Source organism: Procambarus clarkii, chromosome 28, assembly GCF_040958095.1.
Source record: "Procambarus clarkii isolate CNS0578487 chromosome 28, FALCON_Pclarkii_2.0, whole genome shotgun sequence".
In the NCBI taxonomy this organism is placed as follows: Eukaryota; Metazoa; Arthropoda; class Malacostraca; order Decapoda; family Cambaridae; genus Procambarus; species Procambarus clarkii.
The window spans coordinates 6,319,253-6,339,915 of record NC_091177.1 but is presented as its reverse complement, the minus strand read 5'-3'; the positions used below and the strand labels follow the sequence as shown (position 1 = coordinate 6,339,915).

The window sequence follows — 20,663 nt, the reverse complement described above, 5'->3', positions numbered from 1 at the left end:
TCCATTACAGTACTTTTAAATGGGACTAAACATAAAAATATACTGATAAGTGAAAATTGTTATTAATTAAAAACACGCTTCACATAAGATGAAGTAATCATTACATTAGTTTTGCTTACAGAAATTCTTTCAACACAAGCACTGACTTGACTACATCTTTACTAAAGTTAATTGAATTCAATTCCTAAAGACAAAAACTACCAATATGTTGCAAGATGTAAAACGAAAGCACAAGAGAAGTTGTCAAGGTTAGAAATTATGAGCTACGATATCTTTGATGATGAGGTCATGGATCACCACCTTATACTGGTACTGTAATCTCACTTAAAAACTCAAGTAATAATCGAGGCATACAGTAACTTGATTAGTATCGATACAAGATAACCAGCCACTAAAATCTCTGCTCATACGAAATAGTAACTTCGATAACAGTGGCTTCAGCAACCAATGTTGCCAAGCTCAGGTAGGATTCAGAAATTTTAGTGTTTTAAATAGTTCTTAATAACACCAATGTTAACCTTCTGGCAGTAAAAGCTCAGAGATAATTATATCTTATTAAATGGGTATATAAATTTCATACCCTATTTTTATGAAGAGACCATTTACATGAAGTCTTGTGAGCATTGCCTTGTAGGTTTGTACTTACTTTCGCTGACGTACAGAATCCTTGTTGAGATCAGTTGTGTTTTTCCTGTAAAGGATGCAAACTCTCGGGTTAAAGCTCCTACACTAATATGATGATTTTTACAAGTTCACTTTGCTCCTTATGCTTGTTTGCCTCAACAATAAAATAATAATAAACATAAAAAATTAAAGAACCACGAACGCACCAAAAATGGTAACCACACAACTGTAAAGACAAAAAAATGAAGCAGAACATCTGCATACATAACCAATGAAGATGCAACAGGAATCAACATCACACTCACTGATCATTTCCCTGGTCAGTGTCAGACTCTTCAAATTCAGCCTTGGCTCGACGTTTCTCAAAGATGAAGATGATAATCCCAAGCAGCAGCACCTCAACCACAATGCCAATGAAGGGCCAGAGAGCAGCATAAACATCTGGAATTGAAAAAATCTTGTAAATTAGATATATTTTGATTGGAGCTTACCAAGAAAAGTATCCACAGGACATCATAGTGGTTACAGTGGTAAGGGTTGTGACGGAGTGATTTTTCCATGATCTGTGCTCTTCACAAAACGAGTGAAAGTGCAACCTCAATTCACCAAACCATATGGGATCAGGCCAGATTCATTGTAGCCAGAGATGCCTTCAGGAAGCATTTGTATGATTCAATCTTTGTTTTTGACAAGAAAATATTTTGCTATGCCTGTTTCACTTGTTTCATTCATCTATCTACAACAACAATTAATGATAACATTATATGACAAACAACCAGAGTACTAGGAGAACCTGATAAAATTATTTTTCAGGATCTAGTCTCTTAAAATCTTATTTGATGTAAATGAACCCACAATTTTCCCACAGGTCTAGGCCAACATCCTCTAATATCAGCTTAGCCCTGTCATCTTTAGTCATACGAATTAAGAGAATAGACAGACCACATTTGAGTTATTTGGAGTAAAAGGGCATCTTGAAGGGATTTTAACTTGACGATCATAACCCTCAATAGCACTTAGACGCCAACAATGTTCATTGCAGTAATAATTGTGGAATTGGTAATGGTGAGGATAGTGTTTACCTATCAGTAACTATGAGACATGAAGTCTAGCTCATAATGCCTTGCCTCAAAGCTCTTTGTACTAGGTGCACTTTTAAATCTCTTTAATGTTTCAAGATGTGTTACATATTTTCCATGAAGTTGTGGAATGAGGTGAAATTCCCATCTTTCTTCAAAGCATTCAACTTATTCACAATTACTTCGTTAAGTGCTAAAACTCATTTATGAACATAAAATTAGAGAACACTGCAAAAGGCCTATTGGGCAATAGCCAGGCAGTGTCCAAACATGTTCTTTTATCGTATTTTCTCTCAGTATAAATAAGCTGTCCTTATCTACATTTTCTATTCCCCTCACCTCAGTATCTTGTTTGTACATAGTGATCTTGACTCCTTTGTTTCTCTCCTTAAGTGCTGTCGTGTAGAGTTTTAACATGTTCTTATTAAAAGAAAGATAGCTTTTTTCCTTTTAATTCAGGTACAGGCTATTCACGATTTATGCAGAGAATGTATTGCATTATGTTGGTTTGGAATTACCGTATGGTGATATGCAATTTTATATTTAATTTTGAAATCTGAGGATAAATTTTGAGTTATGTTAGTTGAGAACAGATTAACAAGGATAGCAACCTAACCTACCCTAGCTAAATAAGCCTATCCAAGCTATCTCCCCACAAAGTTAAATATAAAAGACATACAATGTTTATTAATGTGAGTTTCCACAGATCCCAATGAAAAATTAAATGTACGGCAGAGTCTCAGAAAGCATTAAACAATTTTTAACATGGCTGCCATCAACTTCACTTCAGCTGTCTTTTCTTTTTCTGTATCTACCTAACTTTTGGTATGTATACAGTATAGATAACCAGTCCAGGCCTACTATTTTATCCTAAATAAAAATCATAAATACAGGGATTTGTAATGTCAGGTATAAATAACATAGATAATTTAACATTTGAAGTGGTGGGGCATTTTTGTTTTGTGAAGTATGATGTTTGAAAATACAGTAGTTGAAGGTGAGGGAATGAGGCAGTCTGCTGCCGCTTCACTCACCACTTACTCCTCCTTTCTCTCTATTCTTTATTGAATAGAGAGACTGCTCTATAATAAAAAACTATTATGGGGTTTATCATACTCCACTTTGCTGGAAGTTACTCGAGATCATGTGCTTTTCATGCGAGTTAAACCACAATACTCTGTTTAGTTCCAGTGCCTGTCAGAGGGTGTGTCACTCTGATATCTAATCTCTTCTGTGTAACTAAGTCATTAGGTTACAATATACCCTGCACTGGTAATAGGAGGAGGAATACGAATGTGACCCAAGTTTTAATTTTTTCAATCATTTATTCTTCTATAATAAACTTTCTTTAATTTCTGGGAATGATTAACGTAACACGTTACTACCTCATCATGAATGAGTTTTTTTTACCTCTTGCTTTATGATCAAATTTTATTCTTTGTTTCAGAAATAATGAATCACAACAGGTTTAAGTCCTACAAAATGTCTAAATGTTTACAAATGACTTAAGGGGAAAAATCCAATCACATAAATCACTAAAAAAATTTCTTACCTTTAACTCGAATGAAGGTGTACCTTTCAAAATTGTTAGATAGTGTGGTGATAACACAAGTATAATTGCCACGATCAGACCACCCAGCATTGGTAATCACAATCTTGGCATTAGGAACATCTTTATCATTAGGACTATAAGTTATTCGTGTTTCATTGATTGATTCTGCAATAGGCTTATCATCTGAAAAGACAAAATAATTATTGAGTCAACAATGTCTTGGTAATAAATTAAATAAAGAAGTGAAGGGTCATGAAACAATATGGAGACATGGAAGTTCCTTGCTAGATTGAGAATATGTGATAAAGCAATCTGAAGGTATGGAAGCTCCTCATCAAGTCAAGGTGAGGATATGTTTCAGCACTCTGTTGGTAAAGAAAAAATTATGTACAGTAATTCAATGCATAGAATAGTTAGCAAACTATTTCCTTATAGGTGCCGGCTAGAGGTGTTGTCTTCCGGCTCAGTGCTCTAAATAGTATGTCATTCAAAGGTTTACTTATTGTTTTACATTACCTTTAAAGACACTGCAGTGAATATTATGTAAAATGTAAAATTATCACAAGCCCCCTCACCAAAAAAAAAAAAATGAAAATGCTGTATACCTCCTTTAAAGGACTACATTTTACAAAATAATGATCTACTTTTTTCCATAATAATTACTAATCAAATTTTTTATTAGAAATTTGGGGAACGTTTTCCCCTGCTTATGAGTCAGATCAGACTTGCATGTTATCCTGCAAGTCTTTGATAAACATATAATGTTATATGGACAATTACCATTAAGTTACATTAACAAAAAAATTGAGCAGATAGGAGCACTGAGCAAACAAACAAGTAGGCTACTCCCCAATGGTCTCAACTTACACACAGACAGACTAATCTCCCCAGGGTAAAAAATGCTTTTAGTAAACATAATGGTACCCTACACTTCAGGAGGCAATTCATAAACAGTAATTTAATAAAAAAAACTATTTAAGCTCACCCTTTTTCCATGTGATTACAGGGTGGGGTGAGCCCTCCACAGGGCATTCTAATTCAAGACTCTTCTCCATGTCTACATTTGCAGACTTGTCCATCTTCCTAATTTCAAAATCTGTTGGATGAGTAAGTACTTTATAAATCATATATATATGCTACATTTAAATAATCTTACATAAGGCTACTATAAATACAGCTGGATGACATTTACATGCAATGCATCGTACTAGAGGATTCATTTTATTATGCAGCTTGATTAAATCTGAAACATTAGAACATAAGAATAAAGCAAATGGCAGAAGGAATATTGGCCAACAAGGCAGCTTCTATTTCATAGCATCCTTGCTGCTAGATATGCCCCACACCAACACTTGCATTGTGTATTAAACAACCTCCTTGTACAATATTCAATTACCATAAAATATGGTGCAAGTTGCCTAAAGGAGTTTGAAACTGTACATTTAGAACAAACAAAACTCCCATAACCACACTGGACAAAACAAGAGCCACTGTATCTTATGATGATTCCACGAATTAGCATCCATGTGGCAGTCTCTGACCGGGACCCCTGGTTGCTCTTTTATTCACTTAGGTTGTCGGTGCTTGCAGCTTGGAGTTTGATGCAGGCGCTGCAGCCTGGTTGATTAGGTGCTACCTATTTGGGGGCATTTGTTAAGCTCCCTCTAAAATGCAATTATGAGATCCATTGGTAATTCTCCTTACATTCAGAGGGAGGATTAGAAATGCCTTGGGCACTTATGTTTAAGATTTTTCTCATTGAATACTCAATTTAACAAATTGTATATCACTATACTGTACTCTCTCCTCAGTATTTAAGAACGTTTACTGTTATTGAAGGAGGTAAATTGTCAGTAACTGAGAGTCATTTCTAGTGCCTAAAGCATTTTTTTAATACAGAACAGTGCAACCTTGATTCAGCAAACTGTACTACTTATGGGTTCAACCCTGATTTGAGGAGTGAGGGATTCTTTGCAACCAGAAATGCCTCCTAGAAGCATTTGTGAGATGCATTATTTTTTTTGTAAGACAAGAAAAAACATTGCTTAATTAAGCAGTTTCTTTTTTTTCTAATGTTGCTTCCATCATTAGAATGACTAAATGCCTAAATCTGTATTCTCTTGAATGCATGCAGGACAGATACAATATAATTTACACATGGAAAATATTAGAGGGGCTGGTCCCAAACTTGCACACAGAAATAACACATGAGACCAGAAGGCATGGCAGGATGAGCAAAATACTCCAGTTGAAAAACAGAGGTGCAATAGGTACTCTGAGAGAGAACTCTATCAACATCAGAGGCCTAAGACTGTTCAACACACTTCCACTGCACATAAGGGGCATAACTGGGTGACCCCTCACAGTATTCAAGAGAGAATTTGATAAACACCTCCAAAGGATACCTGATCAACCAGGCTGTGATTCATATGTCAGGCTACAAGCATCCACATCCAACAGCCTGGTTGATCAGTCCAGCAATCAGGAGGCCTGGTCAGGGATTGGGCTGTGGGAATGTTGAGCCCCGAAATCATTGCAAGGTAATCCCATTTCGAGAAACTCTTGTTCATCGTATCAGACGAATAAATCCAGCCTGGAAAGTATGTGTAGCAATCATGTTGTGCAATTAATCATGCATCAGAGATTTGCTGAAAGAAGGTTCAATGAATCAAGGTTCCACTGTATTTGCAAATAATTAACTGTTATGGTATTGGATCATTGCAGATTAGTGATCCAAAGAAATTTTGTATGAATGTGACACTACCATTAAACCATATACCCCTGTATCAGATATTACCCTAATCCCCATTGACTTTGAAGCAGCCATAGACTGCATACCCATGCTGTCTATGGCTAACAAACACAGAACCCAGAGTGTAATAGTCAACAAAGTAAAATCTGAATCATCCACCATGAAAAGCTCAGTCCCGCACATGGGGCCTGACAACTGAGTGAACAGCGCTTTGGATTCATAGTCCTGAGGTTCCGGGTTCGATCCCTGGTGGAGGCGGAAACAAATGGGCAGAATTTCTTTCACCCTGATGCCCCTGTTCACCTAGCAGTAAATAGGTACTTGGGAGTTAGACAGCTGGTACAGGCTGTTTCCTGGGGGTGTGTAGCAAAAAAGGAGGCCTGGTCGAGTACCGGGCCCCGGGGACGCTAAGCCCCGAAATTATCTCAAGATAACCTCAAGATAACCCCCAAGGTCCCAGTTCTCTGGTACTTTTCTTCATCCTAATATCAGACATAGACAAGGATACAAATTATAGTAATCTATCATCCTTTGCTTATGACATTAGAATTTTCATGAGCAGACAATATCGAGGACACAGCAAACTTCCAGTCCGATGTTAATCAAGTTTTTCAATGAGCCACAGAAAATAACATGATGTTTAATGAAGTTCCAATTACTGCACTATGGAAAACATAAAAATATCAAAGCAGAAACTTCATATAGTATAACACACAGCCAAACCACACTATTGAAAGAAAAAGCAATGTAAAAGATTTAGGAGTAGTCTTGTCGGAAGACTTACTTTTAAAGAACACAACACAGTTGCTGTCACAACTGCAAGAAAAATGACAGGTCAGATAACAGGAACCTTTCAAACAAGAGATGCCACTCAAGTGATGATCATTTTTAAGACATTAGTGCTCTCTAGAGTGGAATATTGTTGCACACTAACAGCCCTATAGCACCATTCAAAGCTGGATAAGTTGCTGACCTGGAGAGCATGCAAAGATCCTTTACTGCCAGAATTTTTCTTCTTCTTCTTGATGGAAACATGCAGTTTGCATGAAGGGTTTGTCCTCCCGATGACTGCAAGAGTACAAATGTTGGGAGACGCGTTTATGTTGAGAATTCAACATAAGGCCAGAATTCACTCAATAAAACGTAAGATATTGGGACTGCATAAATATGTTAAATCTTTATTTCCTAGAGTACAGGCAGGAGAGATACATAATAATTTACACTTGAAAAATATTGAAGGGACTGGTTCCAAATCTGCACACAGAAATAACACCACATGAGACCAGAAAGCATGGCAGGATGAGTAAAATAGCCCAACTGAAATGCAGAGGTGCAATATGCATGCTGAGAGAGAGAGAACTCGATCAACACCAAAGGCCCAAGACTTTTCAAAAACCTTTCCCTACACATAAGGGGCATAACTAGCTGACCTCTTGCAGTGTTCAAATGAGAACTCGACAAGCACCTTCAAAGGATACCTGATCCAGGCTGGCTGTGAGCCAAGCTGTGACTTATCCATCAGGCTGTGAGCAACTGCATGTGAACAACCTGGTTGATCAGACCAGCAACCAGGTGGCCTGGTCAGAGTCCAGGCTGCAGTGGACATTGATCCTCGAAATCTTCAACAGGTAGGTAGTTATGTTGTAAATACAGGGTAATACAAAAATGTATGGTACTGTATACTGTACAGTAACTTCTGTACTGTGCATCAGAGAATGTAGGAAAATATTACTCTAAACCCCATTTTTCAGAGGCTTTTTTAAGACATGACAAACAATAATATAAATCATAACACCTTTGAGTATTTTATTATTTCCTTCTCAATGAGATGATAGTTTTGCCTTTGTATTAACCTGTTTTGGAAAACCTAGATACTTTTCAAATTAATTGAAAACTAGAAGCTGTAGTTAAATGCTCATAACTGTAATGTTACAGTCTATGACTAGAAATCAGAGTTACTGTACCAGTTATCAGCATAATAATATCAAAATTAGGTAAATCTAAACATGAGAATAATTTGAGTCAAAAATATGTATTTAAATACAAGAAATCAATGCACAGTTGCTTAAAATAGGTAAACTAGGGTACTAAGATTGATATAATTGATAAATTATATCAATCTTGAAGTGTTAGCAGTAAACACCATAATATTCAACTTTAACTTGAATTTGTGAGACCACATTTGTTTTATTCAGTACAGTTTTGGGTATTGTACTATACAATGGATGTAAAAGCTCCAAAAGTGTAGTACTGTACACTATACAGAGAAGGATGCCCAAGTTAATCCAGGAAATAAGAAGCCTTTTATATGAAGCTAACCCTAATAAAACTACAGTATTTACAATTTACAAAGGGTAATGTGACTGAAGTTTGGATATGGATAAAAGTTTAACAAGAGGGATATATAAATAAGAAATATAAATAAGAAGCAAAAAAAAAAATATCAACTCAAATAAGAACATGAAACAATGAATTTAACGTGTATATAAGTTTAAATTTTAAAAAGTAACATTACTGGCTTGAAAATAGACACAGATCTACTGAGCAACCTGCCAAGTGCCAACACAGAAGCAAATGCACTCTCAAGTTTCAAGCACTGGACTTGAGAAATTATGCACTTGTACATCATGTGATGGACTTGTAAATGATGCACATAAATACGTGCTGTCTTGCATTGACCAATATACCTTCTGCATACTCCTCTATTCTTATATTCACATTCCACAAAGTCTTCCTGAAAGACCACCAGTATAACCAGAAATAAAAAAAGGAGAACCTATCATAAAGGTCTTTCTAAGAGCATACCTTATTAATTAAGTTGACTTTCTCCCAATTTATAGGGTTACAATAAAAATTTAAATTAGAATTATTAGGAGTAGAGAGTAGGAACATAATTTATCGCTCGTCTGAATGGGGGAAATAAAAGGCTGATAACAAGTGGCAAAGAATTTAGGTAATTAAATGCAAATGCAGAGGGTCAATGTCAAAGTCAATGTATATGAGTGTAGCATTTGACTAAGGAAAAATGGCAAATAATTAAGAAATATTCATAAGAAAGTACTGTACTAAGACCAGAAGGTTAAATAGCACCGAGCATAAGGACGAGTGGAACATTAGTGAGACTGCAAGAGAGCAAATGACAGGCTCCAGAAACTTGAATCATCAAGCATAGCTACATGGGTTTGAAACATATCTGGTTATAGTACCAAAGCTTTTTTTTGTTTTTTCATGCAGTATGTTACAGTAATCCAAATTTGATTTACATTACGGAGAAAAACAACTTGCATGACTTACATATGACCTTGAAAGTCTTGGAGAGAGATTTGTTTGAGGGAATCCCAGGCAGTGTCTGGCATTTATAGTTTCCAACATCTGTCTTTAGTGGTGAATTAATGATCAGTGATGAGTTTTCTTGAAAGATCTTGATACGTTCATTACTTTCAATCTTAGTATTATCTATAAACCTGAAAAGCATAATATACTGTACAGAGGCCTATTATTCCATACATTTTAATACATACAGAGTATAATAAAACCAGCATTGAATGTAATGAAATGTCAATCTCTGGGTGAGCCCCAGTGACTTTCTGAAGCTACTGTACTAATATAGTGCCAGACTACAAGGAGCCATAAGTTGCAGAGTTCTCATTGGCCTATGGGGGACCACAAGCCTGAACCTGGGGCCAGATTCACGAAAGCACTTACGCAAGCACTTATGAACCTGTACATCTTTTCTCAATCTTTGACGGCTTTGTTTACAATTATTAAACAGTTAATGAGCTCCGAAGCACCAGGAGGCTGCTTATAACAACAACAACAGTTGAATGGGAAGTTTTCATCCTTGTAAAGTGTTTAATAAATGTAACCAAAGTCGTCAAAAATTGAGGAAAGATGTACAGGTTCGTAAGTGCTTGCACAAGTGCTTTCGTGAATCTGGCCCCTAGCCCCCTCAGAGAGTAACCAATCCTCCTAATACAATGTCCATTTTGACATACAGTATACTCTACCCAAGGCAAAAAATTGTTGTGCTAAAAAATGGTAGCGGCTAGCAAAATTGACATACTGTCCCGTTTTCTGTTTTGGGTTCTCTGGTAGGTTAGGATAAGGGCACTTTAATATGGCAGTTTCTTGATGTTTTATTTACCTTAAATATTTGTATAATTATTTTTGTAAATACTTGGAGTCTTCATCATAATAACTGAGATCAAGACAAACTAAGCCATGAAACACTTGAAAAATAAAATGCAAATTGATAACACACACACACACTCACCTAAAGATATATTAAAAAATACATCCTCACCTCTTTCTTTTTTTTTTTTACTCTGGTGGGTAAAAAAAAAGATATGCCTTTTGACTCCTGTTAACATATTTAGTGCTTTCCATTCCCATAAGTCATGGTACACTTTACCCTACTATTCTTTCACTGGCCAACACAAACTAGTACCACTTACCAGTCAAGCTTGAATGAGGTATTCTCATGGTTGGTCATGTTGCAAGTTAACGTCAGAGGGTAGCCTACATACATCATCTGTATACTCTCGCCACCTGTCAGGTCACCTGTGGTGTAAAACAGCAAGAACTAATGACTACAATATTTTCTTAAATAGAACAAGCTCAATACCTGTACAGTATATGCTTTCATTAAATAAAGCAAGCATTGAATATTTGAAGAGCATATACAGTACCATTAATAAATTTGAAAAAAAAAACAGCATTGAATGTAATGAAACGCCATTTTCTGGGTGAGCCCCCAGAGGATTCCTGAAGCTATCCAAACTGACATGTACCATATTAGTTTGGTGTCATCAGTCGCTAGAGTTGTGTATAGCTACTGGAGACCAGAGCCAGAATCTGGTCCACTCAGAGAGGCACAGAGAGCAAGGCGGGACACTATCAATGAAGTCACCTGATCATCATACAAGTGACAATACACATGCATCAGAAAACCAGACTTGAAGAGCAAAAAAGTAAATCGAACTAGGAAGGTACCCCACTGTCCCAACCTGCTGAAAGAGGTAGAGCCTCAAAAAGACTCCCGGGTTCAAACACCGAGCAGGCGGTGCCAGATACTAAGGCTGGGCAGGCCACCATGGGGCCAGGAGAAGCACCCTCCCCTGATAGGATTCTAGCCGAGTCAGAACCCGAAGCAATAGCTGGACTGGGGAAGAAAGGTACAGGAATCCGCACCTTGACCTGTTTGGGGAATGGCGCCACATATATTGGGATGCACTGAGACCACACTGATGTGAAAAAGCCCACCACTGGGCACCAGAGAAAAGCTTCAAGAAAAGGAGCTTGATGGGCCGACTCTGAAGCCTCGGTGGGGAAATCGGTCTCAACCTCCATCCCTGAACCAGAAAGAGCAATCCCTGAAGTTACCCGAGCCTCAACCCAAACGAAAACCCCGCCCTGACCCCTAAACCCTCAGATGTTTGGGAGCCAGAAGCAGGGGAGGAGCAGCAGGGCAAATCCCACTCACCAGGAAAGGGAGCAAAGGTGTGGACAAAACCACAGTTGAAATAACCAACGCCCCTAAAACCTGGTTCCTAAAACCCCAGTGGGGTAGCTCTGGGGCTTCCAACAGGGCAACCAACCTGGCTTGTTGCAACAAAAAACTTAACATACAGCGAAGCTACTGCCTGACCCCTAACATCCTCAGACAAAGAATGGGTAACTGAATGATAAGCGGAGAACAAATCCCGCAAGACTCAAGACCATAGGTGTCACCGACCCAACAGGCAGCATGATGGAGGCAGGACGGGTGATTGTCACCACGAGGCAGTGGCAACAAACAACCTTCAGCATTGTCCAAGGCAAGACAGGGCTCGGAAGACGCATCCGTAGTACCCCCGAGCCCAACTGGGTTTTCCAGTGACCGTAGGGAACGTTAGATCTTCAGGAAGCCCAGGTACTGGGGCAAGCTAAGCTGATAAGCTGTCTGTTGCAGGCAAACTGACAACCAGAAGTCGCCATGAAACCTTGGAGCAACATAGGAGAACCACCATCACAACCTAGGCACGCCTAATGGGAAGCTAGGCAGACCACCTCAGCCAAATCAAGTGAATACGCTAAAATAAAAAACAAAAGCCCCCGAAGCAACACAAACAAACTGGCCGCCAGAGAGAATCTTCGACCGCCACGTGTACGCAAGCTGCGCCAGCTGCAGTGCGCCCCACCCAGCAAAACCCACTTCCTATCCAGGGCAAGATGGGCAGCCCAAGACTCCCGATGTACCCCATGGGCGAGAACAATGCCAAGCGACAAAGCCCTCAAACGGGAATGAGACCCGAACGTCCCAGGGAAGAGAACCCTAGAACGCAAGGGAAGTACTTACCGGGCACTTAAGAAAGGTAGCCCCTAGGTGCATGCAGCCCAGCATACCAGAGAACACCTGGCCACCACACCACACAAAGCTGGCAAAGCCACAAACGCAAAAGCCAGCCAATAAAGAAAGGCCAGAGGAGACTTTTTGACACCAGGCACATAAGTCAATGGACTGGGGTGGTGGGCTGCCGGCCTGCCTGAGCAGGCTCCCCCTCCCTCCCTCTTGAGGGAGGGGGGGGGGGGCGCTAAAAAGTGGGCACATTAGTTGGATGATGATTTGCTTGTTTGTTTGTTTGTTTTTGGAGGGAGTTCTTTGGCTCTGTTCGGACATAGGTTGCAATATTTACCAGTTGGAGGTTTGTATTGTTTCGCCTACCTTTCTGGTGGTATCCCCTAGTCGATGGCATACATGACAAACTCTAGATGTAGTGTGCTCATATGGCCATTGCTCCCTGCGCATCTTTGAGTGGACTGGGTTCTGGCTCTGGTCTCCGGTAGCCACACAGAACTCCATGGACTGATGACACCAAACTAATATGGCCCATATCAGTTTGGATAGCTTCCGGGAGCCAACGGGGCTCCCCATAGAAAAAAAGTATGAGTAGATAACACCATGTGTAAATATTTTGTTACACTGTACATACTACTTAAATTTGTGTAATTCAACTCAATTACCACTGAGAAAAATCCCCAACTCTTCAATACTCAAACCACCTTTAGTGAGCACAATTAACAATTACATAAAATTAGATATTATAGTGTACTATCATGTAGAAATAATCAGCAAATTGAAAGAAAATAATGAGCACTTGAGTAGCAAAGTTTTAGGTCTTGAGGGTTTAGTGAAAGACTTGTGCAAGGACAAGAATCAATTGGAAACAAATTGCAAAGCCATGGAAGAGGAAAATAAACTTTTAAAAATAACTGTGGAAGAAGTTAAAGCAACTTTAAACATAAATGACTACAATAGGTTAGGTAAGGAAATTCAACATGAAAAACAGCTTTTGTCAGTACAGATGGAGGAAGTTATACAGGGAATAGAACAGCGCAAGAAAGATATGCAACTCACCAATGCACAATTAGCCAAGGAGACGGAAAAAATAGAAGAAGCAGTAAAGGAACCCAAACACCGCAGCAACCAGGATAAAACAAACTCTAGGCTGGAAGTGAGAAAGGAACTGGCATCTAACCCAAAGTTGGTGTAAAACACAGTTGATCGAAGTAAGTCCCTGATAATTTTTGGTTGCAAAGAAAAGGAGATAACATCTAAGTCAGAAAAAGCTGTAGAAGAAGCAAAAGTAGTAGATAAAATTGTTGGCCTCATGGAAGGTCTTATTACCATAGAGAATGCCTGTGACTACAGGAGGATTGGAAAGTACGTAAAAGGGAAAGATTGACCTTTGAGGATCACCCTAAACAGTGCCAAACAGATGGAAGAAGCACTAAGGAATGCTGGAAAATTACAAAAGTGATGAGGTAGGGAAAATATGGTGGGTAAGACAAGATCTTTCAAAAGAAGACGATCTCTCTTCTTTCAAGAGAGAGAAGTTAAAACTGAACCTAGTTGAGGCAAAACATCTAAATGAGAGCAGGAATGAAGAAGAAATAAATTATTTTTTCTACAAAGTGATAGGGGTAGGCAGACCAGTAAAATGGTACAAAAAGGCAAACCAACAAAATCACTAGAGAGAGGGGGAGTGAAGAACAAGGAGAGGGGGAACATGTTCCTGAAAATTGCATACACCAACATAGATCGAGTGAGATCAAAGATACTGGAGTTAAGTGATGTAATACAGCTGCAGACACCAGACATCGTTGCACTCACGGAGACAAAACTTGAAGATGATATTTTAAATGAGGTCATATTTCCAAGAGGCTACACAGTCTGGAGAGGGACAGAAAAATTAGTTAAGGTGGTGGTGTTGCTGTGCTGGTGAAAGAACACCTAAAGGTAAATGAATTAATGATTGCCAATCCACGAGAGGTTGACATAATAGCACTAAAAATCTGCAATCAGGATGATAACCTAACGATCATAAATGCATATAGTCCACCGCCATGCAACACATGGTTAAAGGAGGAGCTGGGTAATAAACAAGAGGGTCTTATAACAATAATAGAGAGATTATAATGAGAGCTGATAAAGATAGATCACGACTGTTGGTAGTCGGCGACTTCAACTTGAAATCCATAGACTGGGAGGCATATGAAGCTAGAACAGAGGATTTCTGGATGTGTAGATTGGTAAACCTCATCCTGGAAACATTCATCTTCAACATGTTAAACAAGCTACGAGGATGAGGGAAGGGGATGTTCTCCCCATGCTGGAATTGATATTTACCAGGAAAGAGGGAGAGATATTTGACATTCAGTACCTCCCTCCCTTGGATAAAAGTAACCATGTCTTTTTGGAAATTAAGTATGCAATGCGTTATAATCTGGAAGAAAATGAGGTCGAAGCAGTTGAAAAGCCTGATTTCAAGAGAGGTCATTATGGGGAACTCAGACATTTCTTTAAGGAATTTGACTGGAAAGACTTGCTGTTAGAACATGAAGTAAATGAGATGTATATCAAGTTTTGTGAAATATATGATAAAGGCACAAAAAAATTTATACCAAAGCAGAGATGCAGAACTAGGAAACAGGATTGGTTCGACAGAAATTGCGAGAGGGTGAGAGACCAAATGACACAAAAATGGAATCAATATTGGAAGAGGCCAAACCCAAACATACTAGCGATACAAAGATGTGAGAAACAACTACACGGCAGTGAGGAGAGAGGCAGAAAGAAATTTTGGAAACAGGATAGCTGTCAAATGTAAAACAGAACCAGGTCTATTCTATAAATTCATAAACAACAAATTGCAGATAAAGGATAATATTCAGAGGTTGAAAATGGGAAATAGATTCACGAAAAATGAAAAGGAAATGTGTGAAACATTAAACAAAAAGTTCCAAAGTGTGTTTGTACAAAATGAAATCTTTAGGGAAACAGACAAATAAGAATTCCAGAGAACAACATAGAGGTGTCTAGAGACGAAGTGGAAAATATGCTCAAGGAGCTACATAAGAACAAAGCAGTTGGTCCAGATGCAGTTTCACCATGGGTTCTGAGAGAATGTGCACCTGAGCTCACCATTCCTCTTCAACTGATTTTTCAGGCATCCCTGTTTACAGGAGTTGTAGCTGATGTGTGGAAAAAGGCTAACATAGTTCCAATCTACAAAAGTGGAAGCAGGGAAGACCCCCCTTAATTATAGACCGGTATCATTGACAAGTGTAATAGTCAAAATATTGGAAAAAATAATTAAAATTAATGGGTAGAACACCTGGAGAAAACGATATAATATCAGTCAGACAGTATGGTTTTCAATCTGGAAGATCCTGTGTAATGAATTTACTCAGTTTCTATGATCGAGCAACAGAGATTTTACAGGAAAGAGATGTTTGGGTTGACTGCATCTATCTGGACCTAAAAAATTATTTTGGCAGAGTTCCACATAAGAGGTTGTTCTGGAAACTGAAACATATTGGAGGGGTGACAGGCAAGCTTCTAATATGGATGAAAAATTTCCTAACTGATAGAAAAATGAGGGCTGTAATCAGAGGCAATGTATCAGATTGAAGGAATGTCACAAGTGGTGTACCAAAGGGTTCAGTTCTTGCAACGGTAATGTTCATTGTCTACATAAACGATCTACCAGATGGAATACAGAATTATATGAACATGTTTGCTGATGATGCAAACCTAGAAAACAAAGTGTTTATATGGAAAGTGCATTACCCATCACTGTACATGTGATGGGTAGCAACAACTAATAAATTCATATTAAAAATATAGTTTAATTAAATAACATTTGCAAAACTCACCTTGTCTACGTGGAGTCAATAAAACTGTGTGAGAAATAAGGTCGAGCTAATGATTCACTTGACGAAATTCCTCACCCTCTTCGTCCTCCAGCATGTGCTACACAACGAATGTTAAGCCAGTACTAATCTCTGATAAAGTGTGACAAGGCACTGTTTCCAGCAACTTAAAATCTAGCAAAGCTACTATTATACGCACTTTGTGTTACACTTCAGGTTTCACGAAATCAACTTCAGCTATATTACAAAGCCTCTACAATTTATTTACCAAAATATATTTTTAACTATTTACTACTAAAGAAAGAGACAATTCCATCTTCATTAAATGAAACTGAGAAAATCAAATTCAATAATAGTTAAAGATGAATACAGTATGTTAGCTTTTCAACAATTCACACAACTAAAATTATGCAAATTTTCACAAAACTATTGCACTAAGTATAATTTAATTATGTACCTAAACACAAACTTACAAAGCAATCAGCTACTGATTGTTTTGCCTTCATTTACAAGCACCAATGATTGTTACACAAAAGACCAGTTACATAACATACTAATTTATTACATTTGTAATTTTTATACTAACTGATACAGTATTATACTGAATGTAAAACTAACACAAAATTCAAATCAAAGCACACTGAAGCACGTGAAATATGGGGATCTTTGACAGGCATCCAATCTCTGGAACTGTGCAATACAACATACTCTGTACAATAAATTATGCATTCAAGGGTATTGCAAAGTCCAAGGACAAAAGCAAATACTTCATTTTTCCTAGTTACAATAGCTGTTTGGTCAAATTACTGGGAATTAACATTTCTAAGCAGATTCAATGGCTACCCTTTAACCCTTTGGCTACACTAGGCAGTAGCAGTTGACACAAGAATAACTGACTTTTGGCATATGTTACCTCTGTTCAGTGGCTTAGAAAATTGTTTCCAAATGATTATCAATAGAGTGCACCATGCCAAGAAGTCTATTTAGCACCATTCGTGCCACGAGATATTCAAACATTTCTAAATATTGCTCGGGATGCCGATACTAGAGCAAGAGGACACAAAACGAGCAATGCCAAAGATATCGGATACACCAAGGATCTTATCATAGGCCAAATGACTCAAAGGGACATTATAAAAATAATTTTTTTCAAATCATGCACTGTTTGATTAGTTCTCTGACCTTCAAAACATGCCCCTGAATCCAGTAAATGCTACTATTAAGGTACAGTGTAATGAGGGGGCAAATGGTTGCTCTGAGAGGGCCAATAAGGACTTTATCCTTATTTATTAAACCCTCTAATAACCCACATATACAAAAATACAATAAATTCTTTACCACTCTATACCTTACGTTAAACTCCTTGAATCCACATAAGCAGGAGACAAGGCTTACAAACTGCAACTAGGGTAAAGGCTACTTTTCTGAAGGAACACTAGAAACACGCTTAGGTATTACTGTATAAAGACACACACACGTGGTCGGTCACCTTAAGCCACCCACTGAATTAAAGATTGGGGCTCAAACACTGGCTTAAGGAGTTACCAGTAAATAACCTAAAACACAGTGGCACTTAATACTATTACACAGGAAGTAGGTACTTAGCTTATACACAGGTTACTGATAGAGAAGAAAGGAGGAGGAGGAGGAGGAGGAAGAACAGAACCCACATGGTCATGTGTGACCACACAGAGCACCAGCCAGCCAGAGAAGAGCAAGTAGTCCTCCCAGGAGCGCTCTCAAGATCGCAGCCTGGAGAGATACTCAACTGATCGTACAGCACCAAAAATACAAGTCTTCACAGACATTCATTACTAGGTAATTTAACAATTCTCAGAATAGCTAATATCTAGCTCAATATTATGTTTAATAATCAACAAGCAGAGAGTCTGCTTGTTCTGTGAGCAACAAGATTCTTCTTACGTCTGGCAGGGAAGACGGAAACAAAAACACATCAGGGATATAAACAGCCCTGAATATAAGTAACTGTTTATTAAATATCCCTCTTACCTAATCCAATCCTATGAATTAATGTATAAACATTTATTTAAGAACCACAAATTTGGCTCTGGTTTCCAACGAAGAACCCAGGGTCGTAACATACAGTAAAAAAAAAAAATCATCATTCCATACAGAACTATCAATAATTAGCAATTGTGCTTCTTTCAAACTCTTATTCTTTTGATGTTACTTTAATGTAACATCATTCTTTTAATGTTACCTTAATGTAGTTCTAGGAAATAATGTCCCTGGTTGACAGTTTGGCCAATCAGGGTACAGTACATGTACTAGATATTGCTGCCCGCATACGCGCACAAAAGTCAGCTCACTTGATCAGGTGTTCATTTAAACATATTGGAGTAGTGTTATAAGCTCAGAACATCTTTCTTTATTATATGCAAATGTTTCCTTCTTTTTGCTGAAAACTTTATCATTTTGTCTAATAATTAACCCCTTAACTGTGCGGCCTCCAAATATGACCCCCCCCACCCCAGTGCGCAGGAAATAAAATCTCTGGAAAAATTCTTTTCTGTTTTGAAAGTGTCAAAAACCCTTCCCTGAGTATGGGTATAGTAACATTAGGTTGAAATTGTACATACTTTGGCTGCTATGGGGTCCGTAAGTTCGTGCGTGACGTCATCATTCCCTGGTCACCCGTGGCGTACGGCCCCGGGGCTGGTAGGGCGCTCAGGGCGGGATGTGCGAGTTGCCACGAATATATTTTTGTTCATTTTCTGCACACAGTTCCAAATACATTTTATATGCTTTTACGTGCCACTCCTATGTATAATGAACACGTACACTATATGATGGCAGTAGAACATCCGTACTGTCCGAAGACACTGTGTTATGTGCATGACACTTGTGTACACATATCCAGCACATATTTCCATTGTATCATGCTAATTTATGTATATATACAGTCTATTTACACACTATACACTATCACACACTATATACTTTCACCATCAACACTCAGAACTCTGCAAGTGTCAGCTGCCATACCCTCACTCCTCCAACATCCAGTCTCTCCCTCACTCCTCCAACATCTTACTCGCCAACATTGCTCCTCCCACCATACTGTTATTGTTTGTATTACACTATTTACACATGTTATGTATACCTATCTACAAGTTTTATTCACCAGAACTATGCAAGTAAACCAGTATTGTCTCCAAACTTTACAGTGACCACCATACACTGCATGAGAAATCACACAGCAGCCAGCAGACGACGCTACGATTATATCACTTCCCTCACCAAAATAGCTCCTCCCAACATACTCTTGTTGCTGTTACTGCACTATATACACACATTATATATACCCATGTACAAATGTGTTCACCATAGTGAACCACTAAGCTAGTATGATGAGCAAAACAAGAGTGGCTGCCACACACAATGAGGCTACCTCGATTCTCTCCCTCACTCCCTCACCACAATTCCTCCTCCCACAATACTACGCACAGTGCTCATTATCACCACAATCCACAATGTTCAAAATCTGCAAAAATTTCAAAATAATTAATGTTTCTAAAATACAGTACATTAAGCAGTTTAAAACCTAGAAAACAATGCTGAACTGAAGTTAGGTCATCAACAATGTTCAAACAACAGGTAAATTGCCAGCAAGATACAGTAACAACAATGATCCAAAAAGCGATCAACAATATTCATCCAACAATGTTTACATTGATCCAACATCAGGTTAAGGGCAATAAACTGTGATCCAAAGTTGTATCTAAAATAACCCAGAAATTTTTTAAATCTGAATATTTTATGCTCACAACCCACAGAGAAATACCATGTCATCATCTACAGCCAAATCTGAATACCTTATTAAAGGGTATACACTGTATTTTCCTGGTACAAATCATACAACCCTGTTGGGTGGCTATCAAGCAAGGCTGATAAATCAAAGCACACCTGTCTGTCTGAATAAATCAAAGCATAAATCTGCCTGTCCTGTATATTTCTCATATTGTTCTTTTATATTATCTGCCCCTTGTCTTTCCTATTATTATTCTTGCTCCATCCCTCTCATTTACTCTCACTCATAAACACACACTATGCAATTATACTCTTGGGAAATCACACACACATGCACCTATTGTGAATCACTAAAATACTGTCGTGTTCTTTCAAGTCGGCATTGCAAATGTCATCATACTTACTTTATACCCATCACTCCACAGAACATTACACAAGGTCATGACTCAAAGTTTTAAGAACATTAATAAAACCGAAGGAACACACTTGCAAAGGAGCAAATATTAAAACAGGAATTAAAACTGAGGTTATGTGATAAAAGAAAAATAAGGAAATTTAATCAATTTGTTTGTGTTCCTGATATTGAAACAGGATGGCCAAATAAAGCAAGGAATGCAAACGTGTAAAATAAAAAAAAAAAAAACAGAGGAGACTGAAGATGAGTAAATATTTCCACAAAACCCATTACTGC

General features: G+C 38.2%; 1 protein-coding gene across 1 annotated transcript in view; it reads right to left on the bottom strand.

Moving 5' to 3' along the window:
* Positions 1 to 642: 642 nt before the first annotated feature.
* LOC123755049 (basigin) overlaps positions 643 to 20,663 on the bottom strand; it is a 60,422-nt gene continuing 40,401 nt past the window's right edge. The window contains exons 4-9 of the mRNA XM_045737507.2: positions 10,462 to 10,567; positions 9,302 to 9,471; positions 4,241 to 4,351; positions 3,256 to 3,438; positions 930 to 1,065; positions 643 to 691 (exon numbers count right to left, since the gene is read on the bottom strand). Coding sequence (XP_045593463.1) covers positions 643 to 691; positions 930 to 1,065; positions 3,256 to 3,438; positions 4,241 to 4,351; positions 9,302 to 9,471; positions 10,462 to 10,567 — 755 coding nt within the window. The remainder of the gene's footprint in view (positions 692 to 929; positions 1,066 to 3,255; positions 3,439 to 4,240; positions 4,352 to 9,301; positions 9,472 to 10,461; positions 10,568 to 20,663) is intronic.